At 32.0% G+C, this 23,536-nt stretch overlaps 1 protein-coding gene across 7 annotated transcripts in view; it reads right to left on the bottom strand.

Moving 5' to 3' along the window:
- The window catches only part of ASXL3 (ASXL transcriptional regulator 3), a 219,394-nt gene that overhangs the window by 47,273 nt on the left and 148,585 nt on the right, over window positions 1-23,536 (bottom strand). For all 7 annotated transcript variants that reach the window (XM_031946464.1, XM_031946465.1, XM_031946466.1 and 4 more), the window contains 3 exons: window positions 16,639-16,756; window positions 15,417-15,536; window positions 8,868-9,031 (listed from right to left, as the gene is read on the bottom strand). In XM_031946464.1, the coding sequence (XP_031802324.1) occupies window positions 8,868-9,031; window positions 15,417-15,536; window positions 16,639-16,756 (402 nt within the window). The remainder of the gene's footprint in view (window positions 1-8,867; window positions 9,032-15,416; window positions 15,537-16,638; window positions 16,757-23,536) is intronic.

Consider the following 23,536-nt stretch of genomic DNA (forward strand, 5'->3'; position numbering starts at 1 on the left):
TATTCAAGTGCCCTGAATATAAGAGGAGGCATCATATGGCTCAGTCACTCAGCAAACCTTAAACACAGACTGAATATTATTTTCCTTTTTCTTACTTTTTCAAATTTTATGAAGTAATAGAAGAACAATGGGTAAAATGAGATTTACTTATTTATTACTTCCTTTATCTAATGATCCAATGACTAGCAATAGAGACTATTAAGGGAAAGATAGTATTAGCAAACAAGTTCTTAAAGGAGTGGAGATTTCCTGGTTACTTGTAATTACTCTAATACCTAAAGAAGGTGATAGTTCAAACCAAGCTTTTTATTCACTGAATATAGTCACATCATAGAATAAGGACTTACTAGAAATAGTAAGATTCTGAACTAGTCTAAAAAAAAAGGAAAATATTTAGGCCTTCATAGAAAAACTTTAATAAAATTTGGAAATGACAAGGATAGATAAATAGTATTGAAAAAATTTTTTAAAAATACAATATTATCTAAATGTTAAGAATCAGAAATAGGAAATATTTTCAATGTTTTCTCTCATTATGTCTATTAATTTCAATTCAATGGAATAAAATGGAACAAGAAAGTCAGTTTATATTGAATGGGACTGATTGGATGAAATTTTCTCAGTTTGAGACTAAGTCCCATGATCTCTATTCCCAGAGTCAGAAGATAAGGTCTTGAACCCTGGGATGCAGAAAGCTACTGAAATTACAGGAAGTGATATGACCCAGAGGAAGCAGACACTACTCAATGAAAAGGCTTGAGTCTTTTTCTATTTAATCAGGTGTTCTACTTCCTGCTGATCAGGTTGGGATGCCCTCCTGGGTGTGCTTGGTTCTCTTCCTGCAGAGACTAAATAAATGCTTTCTCTTGTACCTGAAGATGTCTCTGATATCTGCTTTTAATTGGAAAAGCGGATCTAGTGTCTAGCACTCATCCCATCATACAATATCATTGAAAGTACTCCATAAAGTCTTTGAGGGTTTATTTTATAGAACTTAGAACAAAATTAATCTGGAGTCAAATCAATAAGCATTCATTAAGCACCTACTATGTGCAAAATTGTGCTAAATGTTACTGGGAAAACATAAAACAAAAACCTTACCCTAAAGCAGTTTAATCTAATTGGAAGAAATGACAATTCTTAGAATCTCATAGAAAATAATGAAAAAAGTAGGAATGAAGGAGGAATAGCACTTCAGATCTTAAACTATGTAATAAAACAGTAATCAAATCTATTTGTATTAGTTTGGAAATAGACAAGTATATGAGTTAAAACACCTAGGTAAACAGCAATCACAAATAATAATTAAGTGGCTGATAAGTCTAAAGAAATATTAGGGTTTTTTATTAAACAAGAATTAGACAACTAGGAGATGATAAAGCAAAAACAAAACAAAACAAAAACAAAAACAAACAAAAAAAAAACAAGCATTTCACTCTATACAATATAAAAACTTTCTAAAACAATCTTCCAAGAGGATTTTTAAAATCCTCACACACACACATTACACATATATAGGTTTTTTTTGGGTCAATTTTCAAATATATTGACATAGCACTTGAACATAAACTACCCCAGATCAAAACATTTCTAAAAGTGCCGCCCAGCAGAATCAATCCTTTGAATAAGACTTAGCTTTTCTTCCAGGTGAATTTCCTGTGGGCTCTCTCTTGGCCTGGTTTCTTCCTAAAGAAGAAATAACCTAAATATAAAAGGCTACTTCATTTAAAAATTGGGGAAAATGCAAATCAATATCTTTCACAACTATTGCTAAGGGAAATTTTTAAAAATTCTTAAAATGATATCTGCTTTTAAGTTATCTTGATTTTTTGAGTATAGTCTATCTTTCATTTCTTCTTACAGAACCATCCTTAGAGGAAAAAAAAGAAGGGGGGGGGGGAAATTTAATAAATCTAATGAATATATGAACCATGTTCTACTATGCAAATATATGTATACATACATATGTGTATGTGTGTGTATATAGCATTCAATATAGACAAAGACAAAGAGGTACATTTTCATACTTCTTTGTTATGGCACTTGATCATTATAATTTAATTTCTTAGATCACCCTGATATTCTATTATATAAATGTGGCAGAATTTGTTTAACTTTCCCCAAGTGAGGGATAGTTGTTTTGTTTCCAGTTTTCTGTTACAACAAAAAATGCTATTGTAAATATTTTGTATATATGTTACTTTTTCTTTTATCAATGAAGTCCTCTGAGTATATACTTACCAGTGGATCTTTGAGTTCAAAAGGTGTAGCCATTTCATTACTCTCTTTTCATAATTCCTGATTCCAGAATGACTGCATTAGTGTACAGATCTTTCATCTATAACCCACTCCACTTTCTACTTCTCTTGATACTGACCATTCCTATCTTTTGCTCTCTTTTGTCAATTTGTGAGTATAAATGGAAACTTTAGAATTGTTTTTATTTTCATTTCTCTTATTACTGATGTGAAGCATTCTTTTGCATGGTTATTAATTTATAAATCTTCTTGGAGAACTGTTAGTATCAGTTATCAATATTCTCTGACCAATCTATTAGACAATATTTTAGTCATATGGTGATCTAAATCCAATTCCTGCTAGAGTATTTTCAAGTTTTTTTTCGCCACTTCTTGTCAAACAACAACTGCTTTTATTACTATATGAATACAACTAAGACTACTACTGCTAGGTAATTTTTGTTTGGGGATTATTGAGCTCATTGTCTTATTAAGTTCAATTTCCCCCCCACTCTTCCTTGTCTGATCTAGTTTTTATGTTTTAATCAGTACTTAATCATTCTGATGATAATGCTTTATAACCCGAATTGTTTAAGTGCTAATTCTCTTTCAATTGTTTAAGTGCTAGGATATATTAGTTTTCATTATTTCCCTTGATATTCTGGAGCTTTTGTACCCACAAAAGAACTTTGTTATTATTTTACTTATTTTTGTAAAGCAGCTCTTTGATAGTTTGATTGGCAAAGCACCAATTGTGTACATTTATTGGGGCATTACCTTATTTTTCATTATATCATTTTATTGTGTTATACTAGCAATTTGAGGAAATTCTATTCAATGCAAATATGAATCTAACTTAGCATCAATTCTTTACTAAGTACTTGGTTCATAAAGACAAAAGAAAAACCACTCCTTAACATCAATCTTATATTCCAAGCTTAACCCAGACAGGAACATTGAATATATCATTAGTTCTTTAAGTTGGCTTTATTTAATGTATCTATACCAATATTATATATATTTAGCTACACTTATATAGTTAAACTGTAAACAAAGTGGGTAACTGAAGAATGACTAACAAATTGTGATATATGGAACATTACATTGTGCTAATGAAATAATAATATACCGTAAGAATGAAAAAAAAAAGAGGAATTCAGAGAAACATGATAAGATTTGGTGAAAGCAAGCTAATTGTACAATATTTCAGAGTCTAATTCTTTTTGTACAACAAAATAACCGTTTGGTCATGTATACTTATTGTATATCTAATTTATATTTTAATATATTTAACATCTACTGGTTATCCTGCCATCTGGGAGAGGGGATGGGGGGTAAGAGGTGAAAAACTGGAACAAGAGATTTGGCAATTGTTAATGCTGTAAAGTTACCCATGCATATAACCTATAAATAAAAGGCTATTAAATTAAAAAAAAAAAAAAGATTTGGTGAAAGTTGGTGGCTTAGCAGAGAGTATATGCCAGGCCTGGCATCAGAAAGACCTGAGTTGAACTACAACCTTAGATACTTAGCAGCTGTGCAACTCTGGTCAATTCATTTAACATTTTTTTACTTCAGTTTCCTCATCTATAAAATGAAGACAATAATATCACCTATCTCCCAGGATTGTCATAAGGATCAAATGAGCTAACTGTAAAATGCTTGGCACAATGCCTGGGATATAATAAGCACTATATGAATGCTAGGTATTTTAGTAAGAAGAGGAAGAGGAGGAATGGATGAAAGGTAAAATAAACAGAAGCAGAATAATATATACAGAATTATAAAAAATAAATAAAAATAAAACAAATGTGAACAATTATGTTCCCATAATTGATAACTTTTGGTTCTGGATTAGAAATTTTTTAAAAAGTACTTCCTTTTGTTGGTAAGGTCGGGGAAGTATGGTTTGGAATGGCAGGGTCACTGTATTGGTCTTAATTGTCTTTTTTTCCCCTTTTTACAAGGAAAGGCTTATTATACAGGCAGTAAGCAGCAAGTGAGAACTAAGTATCTAACTGGAAACAACATGTGATAAAAATTATTTAAAAAATAAAATTTTTTAAGTCTAATAAGTTAAGTAGATATAAACAAATAAGTTTAAATGTCCAAGGAAGAGAAATAGATGTATTTAAATTTATATAAATGGTTATGGAATTACTTCCCCTAAAAAAGAACAAACAGTAAACATACAAAAACTGTAACCTCAACTGAAAAATGAATTCAAAATAGGGAATTCTCCAGTGCAGTCTAGCTCACTTTGTTATTCATGGCTGTGTGAGCATTCGCTGCTGTGACAGGACCTTTCTGTAAATACTAAGTTGCTCAGCAAAGAAGTAAATGATCCTTCTCTACATAGGAGGAAAAATGTTATGCTATCAGTTGGGAAAGGAGGAAAGTCTGGGGCAGTTTTTCAAGGAATGGATGCATTTTTGCAATCTTTCAGACAACTTTCCTGTGTGTTGTGGTTTTATTTTGACATTTGTTCTCATTGCTTTTAATCAAATCTTCCTATTTCAGTTAGGAATCCCATCTGGCAGTCTAAATAAGGAAAAATAAGAAATCAGTAAAATTAGCTGGCCTTGAGCTTTACCTTCTCCTAAATGAAAGTATCTTCCCTAGTTTTCAGTGAGAAGAATATAGTAAGCAATAATTATACAACCTAGTTTTATAGGTCAATGTTTATGATATTAATATGGCGAAAATGTTTCTATTGATGTCATGACACATTATTTTATTTGTAGAAGCTAACATGGAGTTGGCAGTAATAAACATGAAACACTTTGGGGAATTCCATTCAGTGAACGTATATATTTAACTTAACACAAACTCTCAGCTAGGACCCAAGTACATAAAGACAAAACAAAACAAACAAACAAACAAACAAAACAAAAAATCTATTCCCTATCCTCAAGCTTACATTCTAAATATAGTAAGGAATAAGATATTTACAAGACTGATACTCAAAATTATCTTTGGTCTGCCTGGCATTAAAACTCTTTATTAAGAGGTCTTTTATAAACAAATGAATGAATAAAATGAAATGTCTTATAAGATCATAGATGTAGAGTTAAAAAGTTTAAAAAATTAAAGTCTATCCATCCCAAATTCCTATTACAGACATGAAATCCATGGACATTAAGTGACTTGTCCACAGGTGATAATAAGCATCAGAGGTAGAATCAAATCCAACTTCTCTTTTTCTACAGCCTGTGCTCTTTCCTCTCTATTCTCCAGATTAGGTTACTTAGGTCTTCATTCTTAAGAGGCCTTGGAACTAATATTAAGTGTGCTTATCTTTTTTATTATATAAATATAAAAAATATAACCATACAAATAGTATATTATAATACTCAAGAATCCATTATTTAATTTATAAAAGTAGTCTACCAATACAGATCAACAAACTGATCAATCAATAGATATTTACTAACCACTTACTATATTCAAGGCACTGTGCTAAAAGCTAGAGATACAAAGACAAAAATGAAATATTCTCTGGTTTCAAGGAGCTCACATTCTATAAATGAGGTAACCAAAGAATATTTAAAAATCACATATGCACACACAAAAAAATAGAATTACTGTACTTTCACAGATTGTGTTCATAACTTCTTATAGTCCCTGAACCAAGTTTGACAATGAGATTTCAAGATTTTTATTAATCTAGTCCTCAGATAAGATATACTTTTCAACCCCAGGACTTTAAAAAAAATAAAACCTTTATGGTTTATTAGGACTTGCCAAAGCCTATACAAGCTTTAGGAACACAGAATGACTCTACATTCAGATAAGGTCCACAATTAGGACTTTAGGTATATATTAAATAATGCTCTAAAATGCTTATTGATTTTTAACATTACTTTATATCCAATTAAGTTGATGGTAGTACATTAACCATGTAGAAAGACACATTTCTAAAGCTATGAGGAACCAAGTATGCCAAGTAATTGTAATGAAATGACTGGTCCATTGTCTAACAGTTTTCATCTTTCTTTCTTATTACTAGGGCCTAAGGCAGGAAGCAGAGAGGATAGTGTCTATTATTCATCAGTTAATGAATAATTACTGAATAAATGTTCAGCGAAAACATGACACTATATTAAGTACTATATATTATTAGACAAGTATCTAGTATACTAATTGTTCAAAAAATATAAAGATTCATTTATTATCTTCAATTATTTTACAGCCTAAGTAAAGGGCAAAAATAAACAGGGATGTCTGGATGTGCCTTACAGAGTGAAGAAAAAGCTGATGTGTCAGGTTCATTAAAAGTTCTGCAATACAAGTGAACTTTTTACTTTTGGTTAAAGGTTAAAGATAATTTTATAAGATTACAGATAAAGAGGAAAAGTTATTATGATGTTACATAAATGGATATTTGACTACATATACTAACTGTGTAATAAAAATAATGGGAAAACTTTTAAAATCAATATATGCAGTATATAAAATAATCTCCATGCAAAGTCTGTGTTATTGCAAATGTATGAGATACTTCTACTTGAGGAAAAAATGAATATCCGCTTCCATTTGCATTTATAAAGGCTACTGACTTCTTTAAATACACAGAGTAATGCCAACAAAGCCATTAAAAATCAATAAATCATGTACTCACGTGCTATAATATGCTTGACAAATGCATTAATTTTTCTAATCCAAAATTCTCTGCAAAGAGAACTGTGTAAATGTTTCATTTTACTTTAATGGTATTCTCCACAGTCAGAATTATGTGCATTATGACTGAGTACAAAATCTCAATGGCACAAAGCTTGATAGGATTTTAAAGAGTCTATGGAGCACAAAGCATTCAGAAGTTGAGCATCTAACTTACTCAAATTTTCAAATTATGAATAGAGTAAAATAGAGATTAGTTATAATGATTTAGAATCCTGCATTTATTTATTTTTTTTAGACAAAAGAGAATAGATGAATTAGGAAGCTTTTGGTGAGAACTGTGTCAGGGAAGGGGAAAGGGATAACATGTGAAGAGTTTCTCTCTTATATCAACCCCAGAAAGCAAAGATGTATATTCCTGGAAAATAATATATATGACAGAACTGACAACACACTATTCATCACTGGGGTGACATTTGGAAAAGTAATAAAAACCTAAATAAGACTCCACTTAAGTTGACATTTGTTCCACCAAGTGCCATCCACTAAAAAGGTCATGAAAGATACACGGATACTATCTATGAAAGTACAAATTCTAGAAGCTAAAGGAAGAAAAAAATCTGCCAAGTGTGAATTGTAGGAAGGCCTAAAAAAGCCAAGAAGTGTGTCTTAGAAGGGTTTGCACAGAAGTATCCCAGATTAAACACCAGCAACAAATAATTTGAACAGTTTGAGTTACTTTTTTGTCTGAATAAAAAACCATATCAACCCAGTACCAATCTTTCAGCAAGAGATCCTCTGCCCCCCTGTCTGACCCTTGACTTCAATTCTCTTTCTTTGTTTCATAATCCTATCTTAAATTCATGCTGGTAGCTACTACTGTTGCTTTTATGGATGTGATCTGGAATCTTCTATAGTTTAGAATATTTTCCTTCTTGTTTTCTTCTTGGTTAACAAAATATTTGGGCAAAACTAAGCCAAACAAATCTGACCTTTTCTCTAGGAGTTCCTAACATCACTAAGTATGTATAAAATTAAAATAATATTTTTCTCAAGGGGAACAAGGTAGCTCCTAATCAAGGAAATAAGAGGATAATATTACATTATTATTTAGGGCACTTTAAATTAGGGGGTAAAAATTAGAGTAACTTATCAATTATCATGTTCAAACTAAGGGAAAAAACTCAAAGAAAAAGAAGAAAAGAATGTTACTTTGAATTATGGATTTGTGTTTTCATGATGATCTATATGTTGTATCTTATGTTAATGTTTAAAGGGGGAATTATAATGTCTATGAATAATAATCTAGGGGAAGATTTAATTTAAAAAATTCCTTATCAGATATTATAGAAATCTTTAAAAAGTCATATTCTATGATCATGATCTTATAATTAAGAAAATGTTCTTCAAGACATAATTCTTGTTCTAGATTACATAATCCTACTAACTTATTTTAGAATCTTTTCAATAATGTAAATTATATTTAAATTCAAATATTTATCCATAGTTAGCTAGCTACAAACAATTAACCTCCCCCAAAAAAACACAACCTAAGTTACAGAGAAGTGATTAATGGTAAATACTAATTTACTCTGATATGCTCAGAGTATGAAACCATAAATTTTAAATGCTTTTCCCAAAGAATTTGAGGATAAAAACATTTACATATTTTCTTAGAAGCACAGGCTTTTTATTACTTCACTCAATATTCCCTCATGGCAAAGAAGTAGCTACTTCAAAGATTTATTTGATAATGGAATGGAATGCTTGATTTCCCCCTGTTAAATATAATTTATACTGATTTTTATTATACAGTATACTATATTTTAAGATATAATTGGCTAATTATTGAAATTTAAAATCATTATTATTTCATAGATTAAATTAAGAAATTAAAATTGAGTAAAGTGGTCCTAATTATTTGAAAGGGAATTATTCTAAATAATGGCTCTACATCTTCTGGTTAACATAACTAGCATTTGAAAACCAAAGCCTAAAACTTCTACTTACCTGCCTATCTACTTCCGGAAGCAAAAGCAGGAGGTACTGTTGAAAATGTTGAGGTAAGGAAGCAAAAGTGTGTTTGTTTATTAACGCCCTCAGGTTAGTGTTCACAAGAATAGATCCTGGTGTCTCTATGTCAATATCCTCAGCTTTGGTCCATTTCAAGTGTCCTGTGGTAAACAAGCAAGAAGTAAAACTTTACTGACGATAGAAATGTGTGGGCTAAATTATATATCATTTTGGCAAGACAGTTAAATTTCAATCCCTATTTAAAATGTTGACATTTAAAAAGGTAAATTTTAATAGCTTCTTCCTTTATGTCTACCTTACTTTGACTTTTTTCATTTGTACCATCTTAAAATAAGAATCACATACACTTTTAATTCAAATTAGCATCTTGGACTATATAAATAAATATTTTCCACATTTCATTAACTTATCAAATTGCTATTCTGCTGGAGCAACTAGATACAGCACCAGTCCCAGGATCAGGACCACTTAAGCTCAAATTTGACCTCGGACACTTACTAGCTGTGTGACCTTGGGCACATCACTTATTTCCCCCCTCCTCCCAATTTTTTTTAATACTGTATTACCACAGCTAAGTAAGCCCCAAGTAGCTTTGAAATACTTTGGAGTCATGAAAGCAGGAGTCTAAGTATGGTAGACTACTAAATGGAAACCCTTTTATAAAACACCGTATAGGAAACTCAATTCTAAAATATTTGCCATAGATTAGTAGAAAATCCCCTAGAAAAACATTCCATTGCAAAACACTTAATATTATTTGTTAGTAGAAAGACAATGTATCAAAAATCCTTTTATAAAAAAAGAATAAATTCCACTGACAAGGTCAAATTAGTATGGTTTCCTATATTCTTCTGAATATCTGAAGCTTCTCTGTTTACCTCTATGATCTACATAACATCTCAGAGGAAGAGCCACAGTTCAATGTTTATTCTTTCTCTATATTTTTAATTATTCTATATTATTCCATCTTTATCCAATAGCAAAATATCTCATAGAAAAATCAACATCTCTTTTATCAGATTACTATAATGATATTATAAAATAAAAATCATTACTCAGTTCAGAAATAAATTAATTTCCCAAACGATACAAAGATATTTAGAATTTTTAAACTTCAGAAAATCTTGTCTTAACCTATAAATAATTAGCATGGTTTTACCAAATAGGAAAGGATAAAAGATCTAAGTTAGACTCTAAAGAGAATATGGAAAAGGCTAAGAATTAAGATGGCATTCCTCCCAGGATTCATTCATTCATTCATTTGACAATCTCATATTAAGTGTCTGGGGCTATGTGGATTAAAATGAATAGGATCTACATAAAGAAGGGAAAGGGACCTGTATGTGCACGAATGTTTGTGGCAGCCCTCTTTGTAGTGGCTAGAAATTGGAAACTGAGTGGATGCCCATCAGTTGGAGAATGGCTGAATAAATTGTGGTATATGGTATCATTTCAAGAAATCTGACCCTGTTCTGGGCATTAAGAAATAAAGACCAGAACAATAATTTCAACAATTTAGGGAAGTCATCTAAGAAACTCCCTAAATTGTTAAAGAGGAATGTCTTTATAACTTTTCTACAACTTAAATTTATTTATTATGTACAGGATTCCATAAGGGGGGAAAGTATACAATACAATTACATTTCTCAAAACCCAGTTTAGAAAAGATACCAAGACACATATGATCAGTGTATTAGGCCTCCAAAGCAATGTATTCTGATAATTTTGAGACCAAATCAGAAAATGCTATACTTTGAAACTGAAGCAAGTCAATAATCAAATCAGTAGGGATGAAAACAAAGTCTGCCTGGTAACCTGCCCTAAGAGTATTTGAAAATGAACCCCTGCTATTGCTATCAGGCACCCTGAATCCCAGAAAGAGGCTTAGCAGTGTCCCTAAAAAAAGGAGAAATCAAAAAATTTTTTCGAGGAAAGGAAACCAAAGATCTTTTTATGCAGGTTGAATTTCATTTTAAGCACATAATTAGTTCAACTGGTAGTTTTCAAAGCTATCTATATTATGTGTCATTCTTTGGGGCTTTCCTTCTGTTTTCAATCTATTTAAATTTAACCAATATAAATGGTCATCTTAAAAATTCAATTTGTTTTCATAAGTGTACTAGTGACACAACTTAGTGGCTGATATTTTGAATGATATGTAAGAATCTATTTCATGTAAATATAGTGCTTATCCAAGAGAAAGATAGCACAATGTAGGGGAAAAGATGGATGGATTTGTAGTCAGAGATTCAAGGGTCAAACCAAATTTGTCACTTACTATTTATGTGATCTTGGATAAGCCAACTCATTCTCTAGGACTCAATTTCCTCATGAAGAAGATGAACAGGTTATATAAGAGGACTCCTAAGGTCCTCTTCCAACTTCCACTTTAAACTTATGAAACCACATTATCCTATTCATAATATCAAAAAAGTTCATCTTTAGGTTCTACTGTCTCTGCATGTTCTAATAATTTTCAAGCTCCCACGATATACAAAAAAAAGAGATATTTCAGATAAGAGACACAGATATTTAGTCTCCTTAAAAACATATCCACCAATTACAAATAAGTAAATTGACCTTCTAGTTTATGTCAGGATCTAATGATCCTGGTTTCTATGAATAAATTCCTGAGGAATTGATTGCCTAATAGTGAATTGATAAAATCAGTATAAAGTCAACAGAATCATGAAAACCATTTATTCTGTAACACTATTGTAAAAACAAACAACTTTGAAAGAACTTTGATCCAATCAATAGTAAAAGATGGTTCCAGAAGACTGAAGATGAATGTTACTAACTTCTTGACACAATAGTGATAAACTAAATATGCAGAACAAGAATGTTTTTGGACATAGTAAATGTAATTTTTTTGAACTTTGCATATTTGTTACAAAAATTTTTTAAATGCTTGTTAATGAAAAATATAAAAATTTAATTTAGAAAATTAAAAAAAAATCAAATAACTGAGTCCTGGAAGCCAAAGAATAAATGAAATGTAAATGTGAGGAAACTTGCCAGGGCTACTTCTCATATGAGATATCAAGGACAAGAGAAGTCTGTTGATTCCTCTAATATACAACATGTACATACTATAAATAAATATAACATACCTGGATTTGGTCCCATTTCATAAATATTTCACAGGCTTCTTCAGTGTTCTAAGGTCTTAATAAGTTCAAAGTCTCTCTAAAAGAGTACTTTTAATAGATAGTGTATACAGTTTATTGAGTCTCTTTTTGTGTGTGACTATGACTTTTCACTCTCTAAAGTTTTCTTAGATAGTGGTGAGCACATAAACGCTAAAAAATACCTTCTGACTTTGCTTGCTCCAAATGGGCCATCCCATCTCTCACTACTGAATGTTTATTCTTTCTATTACAATTTACTTCTTATAATTCTCAATCATCACCTAGACTCTTTACAATATAAATCATACTACTAACCTACTTTCAAACACCTCTTGCCTTTCTATCTTCACTTTAAATAATACCTTGCTTAGATATTAGGTTGTAATAAATTTTCTCTATTCTGGCCCAATAGACATGCATTTTTAGACCCTGTTGTTGTTGCCTTAATTTGACATCTAGTGCTATATATACACCCCTACCAGACACTGCAACATGACAACTCTGTCAGGCCCCACACTACATACATATATAACTACAATACATATCTCCCAAGTAATCCCCATTTCAACAAATTTGGGAAATGGCCATTTAATTTCTGCTTGAAAACCTTAAAGGAGGAGAACCATAACCTCTCAAAGTAGTCCTTTCATCTTTTTGTCAGTTCTAATTGTTAAGAAGTCATTCAAGACATCAAGCTAAAATTGCTCTCTACAAATCTCAATCCCCATTTTTGGTTCTGCTTTTTTTAGACTACATGAACAACTCTTTTTCCTCTTTCACAAGAGCAATACTTCAAACACAGTTATCATGTCTGTCTTGACTTAACCAAGCTTCATTCAGCATGGAGTAAATGCCTTTCTTTCTCCAGTTTGACTATTGTTGTCTGAACACTCACTTTTCAGTATATAAGTGTCCTTGCTAATGTAATACTAAAAACCAAATTCAATATTTCATGTGTTCCAAACAGGTAAAAATAGCATAGGATTATCCATCTCATTATTATTGAAAGCTATGCTTTCCTTACAGCCTATGATCACACCAGTTCTTTTTAGTTTTGCAGTCCACTAAAACTTCTATTGGCTTTCCTTAGTGCAAGACGGTAAAATATCCCAGCTGTCTTCAGGTTAATTGTTATTAAATATCACCAAGAATACTCCAAAAGTGTTTTCTATTGTATGAATTTCCAGAGTACAGGGCATAAAAACCGTGATTACTGATTGCAAATTTCAATCAATGTGCTATCTAATGTTATAGTTTGATTTTATAAAACAGGCTTGTAGATTCCAATCTGAGATAAGATTCCCTTTTTCCCTAGAATTCCTTTCTAATAATCTGTATAAGGCATTTAACCTTCTCTGGAACATGTGTACATGTTGCTTTCTAGAACTGACATGAAAGCTGACATTCAAGTAAAGGCTCCTACAGCTTTAACTCCTCTATATTGGGAGAAATTACTTAACTTCTCTAGTCCTCAGTTTCTCCATCTCTAAAATTGGGGTGTTAGATGAGATGATTTCTGAGGTCCATTTTCAGCTCTAATTCTATGATCTTATGAACTTTCTAAATTTTCCCCATTAGGAATAGTCATATACAATATCACTCTTCAGTTTTTCTGCTTTAGAGCCAGGTGATGGGAAAGAACTTACATTCCTAAGCAAGCATATTTTGCGGTGTATATATGTGTGTGTCACACACACACATAATTCTTAAGCTCAATTATAACTATATACTTTCTATGTGATTATATAATATATATACTTACATCTATAAACATAAGTATATATTCATATATACTTATATTTAACCATAACAAGAATCTAAATCTAATTATGTTCTCTTTAAAGTGTTTTAAAACAGAAACAACAACCATTACTTTGACTATCTTTTTTATTTGTAAATCTCAAAGATCTTTCTAAAGTTCTCTCTGATTCTTAAAGAAAATCACTTCAATTTTTATATAGGACTAAATTTTAACATCAAGAATAGTTTTAAATAATCCAAAAAGTGGTAAAAAAAATAAAATTCATACTTCTTAATATGAATTCTTTAAATCATATATATTTATTCATTAATTTATCAGAACACTAGTCAGCCAAGATATTAACACACTTTTTTTTTTTTTTTTTTAAGGCTTGGTAGCCTTTTTGTCTTATTAAAATAGTCAGGTCTAATTTTTTTTTTTTAAATAAAGCTGTTCGTTGCAGCTTAGAACTTAGGTACTCAAGAGTTCCACTGACCTCAAATTCTTTGATAGAAATTGCAGGCACATGCCAAAAAAAAAAAAAAAAACCTAGATCCACAGTTGGGGGACCTAGATTTGAATCTCAAATCCACTGGACATACAGAATGCTTATTTGAACAAACACTAGATTTGGAATCAGGAAAACAGACTTGAATGCTGTTTCTCACACTTATAACTTGTGTACAATGGTCTGAAACATAGCTAAGCTTAATAAATATTTTAAAACAAGCAACAAACAAAAAAAGCTCCAATGGACTATAATGACTGTACGTTTGCATTAAGCTCAGCATTACTGTAGTGGGAAGGGGGCCACCAGGTTGCCTAAGGACACAGCAGATTATAACTCTTGTATGAACCAAAGTGGGATTCGGGCCTGTGTAGTCCTTACTCTTCAAGTCTGAGAGAAAAAGGAAGGCCCAGGTTTTGGTTTGTTTGTTTTTGTTTTAGAAAAATAAATTAACAATATAATATGGCATGACATAATGTAACATAAAATGGCATGATGTAATGTGGCATGGTATGATGCAACACAGCATGACATAATAAAATTTCACTACTCTTTGTTTCTTTCCTTTCAAATACCCCAACTGGGTTCCAACTGAAAAACTAATGCCACTATTCAAGATCCACAGATCCTACAATTCACAGATTTCTCAGAAATTTGTAAATCAACCAATACAGAATGACCTGAGAAAAATAATATGCTAGGCAGTCGTTTTAACATAGAACCCTATCATAATGTGCAGCTCCATGATTATTTCCTGAAAGTTCACCTTTTTTTTTGACGGAAAACTGCATTTCAATCAAATGAAAACTTAAATGCAACAAAATCCCTCATTAATGAAATCAATATTTAGAAGAGATCACTTTAATTAATGTTATTTATTATGAAACTGTCAGCATTTATTTTATCTATTAATTTTATTTTCAAAGAGAACTATCATTCACAAATAAGGAAAACAAAATTAGATCACTTAATTATGTTCTTTTCCATTCTCAAATATAAACTAGGTTTTGTTTTAGATACTCTGTAAAAATTTTGCTCTATTTGGTTGGATTAAGTATTTTTTAAAGTATTTATGGACAGTCTACAAAATCAATCAATAAGATAATTAATTTAATGGACCATAAACATCCCATTGGTATACTCACCTAAACCAGACTTTTTCAATCGTTTTAAGTGCTGACTTGTTTGTTTTCCAGTGGGAGATTTCTGCCCATGTTTCATTTCTTTATCTGAACTGTCGGCTTCACCATTTTTAGATTCAGATCCTAAAAAAAGAAAACAGTTATACAACTGCTGTCCTCTTTCTTGTTTTCCTTTTTAAAAGGAAAGATCAGGGTTTTTTTAGTTTTTTTTTCAATCCAAAAGTATTATCTCTTTTGTTTTAGCTAAGAGGCACTATCTTTGGTCATTATCTGATTCTTCTAACACTAAAAGTAATAAATATAAAAGCAAACTAAATCAATTAAGGGAAAAAAAATAGGTGGGCTATGAAGAATAACCATAAAGTAATTTCACTAATCTTATAACTTACGGATAAGTCCCAAGAAAGCACTTTGTAAAGCAAAACTTAAAAAATTTTTAAACAATTTGATATAGTATTCTTAAGTACTATCTAAAAAGAAGGAGATGAGACAGAAAGAAGGAAGAAACAAAAGAGAGTGAGAGGAAGAGAAAGAGAGAGAAAGAGAATATGAGAAAACATTTTTCCAAATAAACTTTTGCAATAAAGTACTTCTGAAGAATACAATATTGTTATATAATAAATACTTATGTCTCAGAAGGTTTTTTTAAATAAACAAATCAACTAGAAACTAAAAGCAAAGGTTAGAGTGGCACAATGTTAAAAATAACTGTCAGAAAATAAAAACTTATAAAAGGATCTCTAGTTTTATGACAGAAGACTGACACACAATTTCACACCCACAAAAGAGCTGCTTTTGATAGCATTGCACATCATTATGCGACCCATTGTTAAAGTTCAATATCCAAACAATCGGAGGGAGGGGCCCAGAATCTATTAGCATCATTTCCCATTTTCTCACAATTGTTGTCATTTGCAGAAGTCATTTATTGTGTACTATCTGGAAATATATATATATATATATATATATATATATATATATATATATATATATCACACACACACACACACACACATATATATTTAAAGAAAGGGTTAACACAACTAGTTTAAGTTGCTTGATCAACAGAAGGGATTTTTTTTTAAAAATAAATAAATCAAACCTCCAAAAAAAATAAATAAATAGTACCCAATGATTTTCATCAAATCCAGATTTCATATTCCATTTCTTACTAAGGTATATTCTGTGAGAACTGGTCTAGCATACAATCATTTAGCTATTTTACCTGACGGTGAATCCGACTGCTCATCAGACACCTTTAATGGTGTCAAAACAACACGAGGAACAGTCTTGTTTACCATCATTGAGACTCCATTTCTTCTTTTCTGCTGCTGTCTCAAAGCCTATAAAACACGATAATAAAACACAACATAAAAATATAACCAAAATTATTTCTTTTAAGTGAATTAAATGAGGCATCTGACTACCATTAAATGAAATCTCTTAAGAGATACAAATTTTACATAGTCACTAATTTGTCAAGCTTGCTAATAGTCACCTTCATGTCATTTTCTTCAAAAGCATAAAACCGGGCTTTGGGAAAAGGGGACGAGTCTTAGATCATTTTCAAAGCAATTCTAACAACAAAGCAACACTTAAAGGTTTGCTCTACCTTTGCAGCACAACATGAGGACCCCTGGAATTTGAAACTATGACTTCAGAGTAAAATAAATTTTTCAAAACCAGGATAAAAATATATGTGCCTGCACTTGTCTTGCAGGTGCATCCTCTCTAGTATACTGCTCAGTCAATCAAGTTAACACAGAGTGTCATCAGTATGTACAGCATGTAAGGACTACAGTACTGAGGCACTCACTCAGCCGTGTGGAGTGCTGCACGAAATCACTGAACATGGCAGGAATCATTTATTTCTGTGAAGGGAATCAGTCCTAATCTTGGAAACCTTGCAGCACTTGGCTTCTGTCTGACTGACTTTAGGCATTAACCTTCAGAACACGAACATGATGGTGTTCCGGCAAATCCAGAGGGAAAAAAAATGATATAAGAATAAATCTCTCCAAATGGGAATGTTTTAAGTTTCACAAATGAATCAACCACAGGGATAACACAATAAAAGCTATTAAAAAGTTTTAAAATATAAAATCTTAACTGATCATTTAACATAGAAAATTATCTCTGATGGGGGGGAAAAAAAAAACTTAAACCAGGAGCACTAAGCTCAGAGATATGAGGCTACTAAAAGTCCTCAAAGGGGCAAAAAAGCTTGTCAGAGATTGCCTGAGCCTCTAACTTTGCTTTTATCTGTATCTGTTTAATTCTCATTAATTCTATAACATTTCTGTGACGTATTTAATGCTGTTGTACACTAAAGATGGTCAGACCATTTCAAACTTATCAATGACTTGCCTACTTCTTTACGGCCAAAGACAATGCAATATTATTTGGAAAAGATATATCAATTAGTTGTAGCTAGAAGGCTCTTAAAAGCCGTTTTAGTTACTCAAATAATTAAAGAATTGGAAAATAGGATGAGCTTTGAAAGAATGTGAAAAAAATGGAAATGTAGAAAGAACATTCCAAAAAAGGTAGTGGCAAGTAGAACAAAGGGAATCATCATTTAAGCATCATTCCTCATTTTGTGTCCAAGCCTGTGGGTATCAAATGAGAACTATTTGTAAAATACTTAATATATAGCCAAGAATGTAGTAGGCAGTTAACAAAGACTTATCACCCTCCTTTCTTATGGAAAAAAAAAAAAAGAGTAAAAGAAGTAACAAGAACAAATAATTTTTTGTTACTTAAGTTTTGCAAATTACATTATTTTCAATTAACTTTATGAAGTAAGCACTTTTTATTATCTCCACTTTACAAATGGGGATTCTGATACTCTTAGCTTAGTGAATTGCTTAGGGTCACATAGTCAATAAATGTTCAAAGCAGAATTTGAACTCAGTTCTTCTCCAAGCTGATTCTAATATGTGGGCTATCTATCCTTCAAGGGACTTTATAATAAAGGTAACATTTTGTCTAGTAGCGATGAGGTGTGAGGCTAGTCTCAGAGAAAGAGGAAAAGAGAGACACAGAGGGTGAGTCCACGTGACAAGAACTCATGAACCAAAGTATCTGTGGCAAAAAAATAGGAAAGTTTATTTTTTTCACTAAGAAAAGAATTCTCTTTGAAGGATTTTCAGAGGGAGTGAGTTTCAAGGTCCCCACATCAGTAGCAGTCTCTGAAGAGTTCAAAGGCCTTTACAGACATTAATTCATCAACTGTGAATACAAAGTGTCAAGGGTCTGAGTGAAATCTTAAAAGGTACTTTAGTACACCTTCCTCTAACTCAGTTTAAGATTATAGCTAAATAGCCTAGGCAGATAATATAATTAATATGTAGTATAGAAAAAACAGTGTGTATACACACACACACACACACACACACACACACACACACACGTGTCTTTATTCAAGAAGGATACTAAATACTTGAGAGATTTGATACACACACACACACACACACACACACACACACACACACAAACTCCTAACAATTCTCTTTATATGCTATATCCAACAATGTTACTACTTTTTAGCTCCTCCCTTTGGCTGATTCTCTTTTCATGGTATCACCTACTCTCGTGACTTCAGTTAATCTGTTCTTTGCCTCAGTACTGTAGTCCTTACTTGCTGTACACACTGATGACACTGTGTTAACTTGACTGACTGAGCAGTATATTAAAGAGGAGGCACCTACAAGACAAGTGAAGGCATATATAATTTTATCCTGGTTTCCAAAATACTTGTTTTACATTTATTTTACTCTGAAGTCATAGCCATGTTGGACTGCAAAGGTATAGCAAATCTTTAGGTGTTGCTTTGTTAGAATTGCTTTGAAAATGATAAAATGGGAGAAATCCTTCCCCCACTTCTTTGTCACTATCTCCATGAATATAATGGAACTTACTTTCCTAATCTTTTCTTGGTACATAGTAGGTGCTTAATAAATGCTTGTTAACTGATCAATTGAATCTAAAACCTGTGTGCATGGGTTGTTGAAAATGACATATCCTTCAAAATCTACTCTCTGCTTTACTTTCATCTTTTTAAAACAAATTTTTATTTATTTGTTTCTTATATCACTAATGGTATTCCATGAATTCCTTCTCCCTCCCACTCCATTTCTGAGAGCCATTCTATGAGGCAGTATTTTTTTAAGAGAGGAAAAAAAAAGTCAGCACAATTGATCAATACATTGGAAAAAAACATCTAAAACTATGTGTAGTGTGTAATACCTGTGGACTTCCTATCTCTATGTGGGAGTGAGTAGGGAATCTCTCCCCTCCTATCCCTTCATTTAAGTTTCACTTGATCTTTTTAATTAGCAACATTTTACTTTTGTTCTTTTGTATAATAATGTTCTATTTATCTTTTTGTACTTATTGTGTATAATGTTTTCTTGGCTCTGTTTAGTTCACTGTGCATCAGTTCATATAAATCCTTCCATGTCTCCATCCACCCCACAAATTAATTAATTAATTAACTGATTTACGGGGCTTTTGTTTGCTTGTTTATTTATTCATTCATTCATTTCAGTGAGGCAGTTGAGATTAAGTGACTTGCTTAGGGTCACAGAGCTAGTAAGCGTTAAATGTCTGAGGCCACATTTGAATTCAGATGCTCTTGACTTCAGGGTCAGTGCCCTATACACTGGACCAAGTAGCTGCCCCACACAAATTTTTCTTATGAAACAATAATAGTCTATCTCAAAGTAGAAACAAATTTTTGTTTAGCCATTCCCCAACTGATTTCTACTTTGTTTTTAATTACTAGGTAATCACAAAAAAAAATGCTGCTATAAATATTTTGTACATGGACAATTTTTTTTCTTCATAAAGATTCTTTGGAGTATATATCATAAAGTTTCTGGTTCAAGGAATATGGACATTTTAGCTACTTTATTTGCATAATTTCAAATTGCTTTCCAAAATGATTATACTACTTTACAACAACACACCAGTTTGCTTATCTTCCAACAACTCCTTTAATACTGTTGCCATTTTCTTGGTCATTTTTGTCCATTTGAAGGATGTGAGGTGAAATCTCAGTGTTATTTTCACTTGCACTTCTTCTCTCATTAGTGATTTGGATTTTTTTTCATGTGACTGCGAAAACTTTGCAGTTTTCCTTTTCAGAACTGTTCTTATCCTTTGATCATTTATCTATTGGGGAATTACTATTGGCCATATATACTTATTAATTTTGCATTGATATATATATATATATATATATATATATATATATATATATATATATATATATATTTTCACTCTCACTAAACCTATTTTTATCTTCATTGCAACCAGTCCTCTATCTCTCCCTGCATTAGCCATACTTCCATAGGCTTAACCCTCAAGTGAAAACATTTAATTACATATAGATAGATAGATATGAATTTTTTTCCTATTTTAACATTATTCATGCCTTATCAAATCTCAATCCCAGGTTATCCTCAATAAATGAATTTTGTGCCCTTATAAAGCTACAGACTACCAACAGAATTCATGCAACTCCAGATGGAGTTCTGGGTTTTTACTGCTTGATAACAAAATTTCCAAACTTGATGCCCACAGGGGCTATTCTAAATTTTCACTTTCCTCAAATCCCCTATGACAACTGCTCCTCCAACCTTCCCCCAGCAGAGAACCTTGTCTTTTCTTTTACTGAAGAAAGAAGTCATTTGTTGTGAACTCCATTTTCTTCTCACTACATATCTCAAACTCCCTCTACATCATACTGCATTCCCAACTCCTCTGTCCCAATGTTTCTGAGGCTTTCTTTCTTGCCGAGAACAATCATTCCACTACTTGTGTGCTTGATTTGAACCTCTCCCTTCACCTCAAAAGATCTTTGATTGTCCTCCCCTCATGCTCAAACTTTCTTTATCTGCTGGCTCTTTCCCTGGTATGTCCAAACATGTGCAAACTCTCCGTTTTTCAAAAAGAGTAGTTCACGTGACCTGTCATCTCAAGAGCAATATGTGTACACAGATAGACAGACACACACACACACACACACACACACACACACACACACACACTACAGCCAAGGATAAGGAAAAGCACACTTGTAATTTTATTGCCACAGAAAAATTCCAGATGAGGAAACCCTCTAACCATTCTAGTTGGTACATTCTCTATAATTAATTCAGAGTCTAAGAGGAGTCCCTTTAACTCACTCAAACTGGGGGTGGGATTGGGGTGTGAAATCCACATTCATTACATCTATCATGTTACTTATCCATTCCTAAAAAAAAAAAAAAAAAAAAGTAGACTGATTTTTTTTCTGTCCTTACATCAGAGTAATTTTCAAATACACCCTCTATCATCTCATAACATTAAACAACCATAACAAAACAAAAAACACATAAGACCTAACAGCAACTGTATCTGACTATATTTTTAAACAACATTCTATACCTAGAGTTAACCACCATTCTCACAGGAGAAGGCAGGTATGTTTCACTATCTGTAGTCTGAGGTGATGATTTATCACTTGCATTACTGTAGCTATTATGAGTATTTTGTTCTCCCGGTTCTACTTCATTCTGCATAAATTTATACAAGTCTTTCCATTTTTTCTTTAAAGTCTTCATATTTAGTTATTATTGCACAATGATATTCCATTACACAACTATATATGTCATTTTATTCAATCATTCCCGTCTAGGGAATCACCTTTTGATTTAAACTTTTTGCTATCATGAGAAAATGCTGATAGTGAATTGACTGGGTTAAAATGTATAAACACAGAATTCCAAACTATCATCCAGAAATTTAAATGATTTAAGATTTCTATAACTTCTAATATTGATTTTTTCCATTTTTTATTTATCTCTACACTTTATCAATTACTTATAACACTTTTAGATTATAAGATCTTTATGGTCATGAACTGTCTTTGTCATTTGTCTCCCAACATTTATCACCATGCTTGGTATATAATAGGCACTTGATAAATGTGTACTTATTAAGTATTCTCTACATTTAGGCACTTTGTGAAGTGTTAGGCATACAAAGAAAGGGCAAAAGAAAAAAATCTCAATCTCAAGAAACCCAAAATCTAAATGGGAAAGACAATGTGCAACTATGTACAAACAAGATACAGGATAAACTGGAGGAAATCCCAGAGAAGGCACTAACCTAATTTTAATAAGGAATAGGAAAGGTTTCTTGTAGAAGTGAATTCCCTAAAGCTATCTTACATTCAATATGCCCCAAACTGAACTCATAGCTTTTCCCCTAAACTTTCTTCCCTTCTAATTCCCTGTTTTTATAGAGGGCAATACCATCCATTCAATTTCTCAAATTCACCATCTCGATGGTAATCCTCACTATCACTTATCTTCAGTATGTAATCTGTAGCCCACATGTGTCATTTTTCACCATCACAACATCTCTCTACTATGACCTCTTTTCTACTCTGACACTGATGCTACTCTGGTGAATTTCTCACTAATATTAGGGCTATTACAATGTTTAATGGGGGGACAAGGGGAGTCTGTCTCAAAATTCTCCCCAGTACAATCTACTTTTCATTTATCCTTGAAAGTGATTTTCTTTAAATACAGATCAATGATATCCTTATTCAGTAAAGTCCAACAACAATCTATGTCATCTAGGATCAGATGCAAAAATCTCCATTTGGTATTCAAAGTATTTGTTTCTCAGTTCTGGGCATTTTCTTTGGCTAACCCTGGGCTGCTCTCTCTCCTTATCTCTACCTACTGACTTCCTTGACCACATTTAAGTACCAACTAAAATTCTTAATTTTCGTGCCCACCCTCTATTAATAATTTTCTATTTATCCTGGACCTAGCTTGTTTGTATATACTATGTTTGTTTTTTGCCTCCCTCTAACTAAGCTCCTTGAGGACAGGAACCATCTTTTTCTTCTATGAAAATCTCTAGGTTCATCATAGTACTTTGCACATAAAAGGTATTTATTAAATGTTTACTGACTGATTTTATGAAAACAGTTTTCATTCTAGAAAGAGGATTGAAGAGGGTGAGATGCTACTTAATAGTGCATTTGTGGTTAACTCCTTGTGTTTGTTACAACAGGAATGACTATCAACTTAACTCTATCTTTTAAGAGATTTTGCCTTCCA

The sequence above is a fragment of the Sarcophilus harrisii genome, chromosome 1, assembly GCF_902635505.1.
Source record: "Sarcophilus harrisii chromosome 1, mSarHar1.11, whole genome shotgun sequence".
Classification (NCBI taxonomy): Eukaryota; Metazoa; Chordata; class Mammalia; order Dasyuromorphia; family Dasyuridae; genus Sarcophilus; species Sarcophilus harrisii.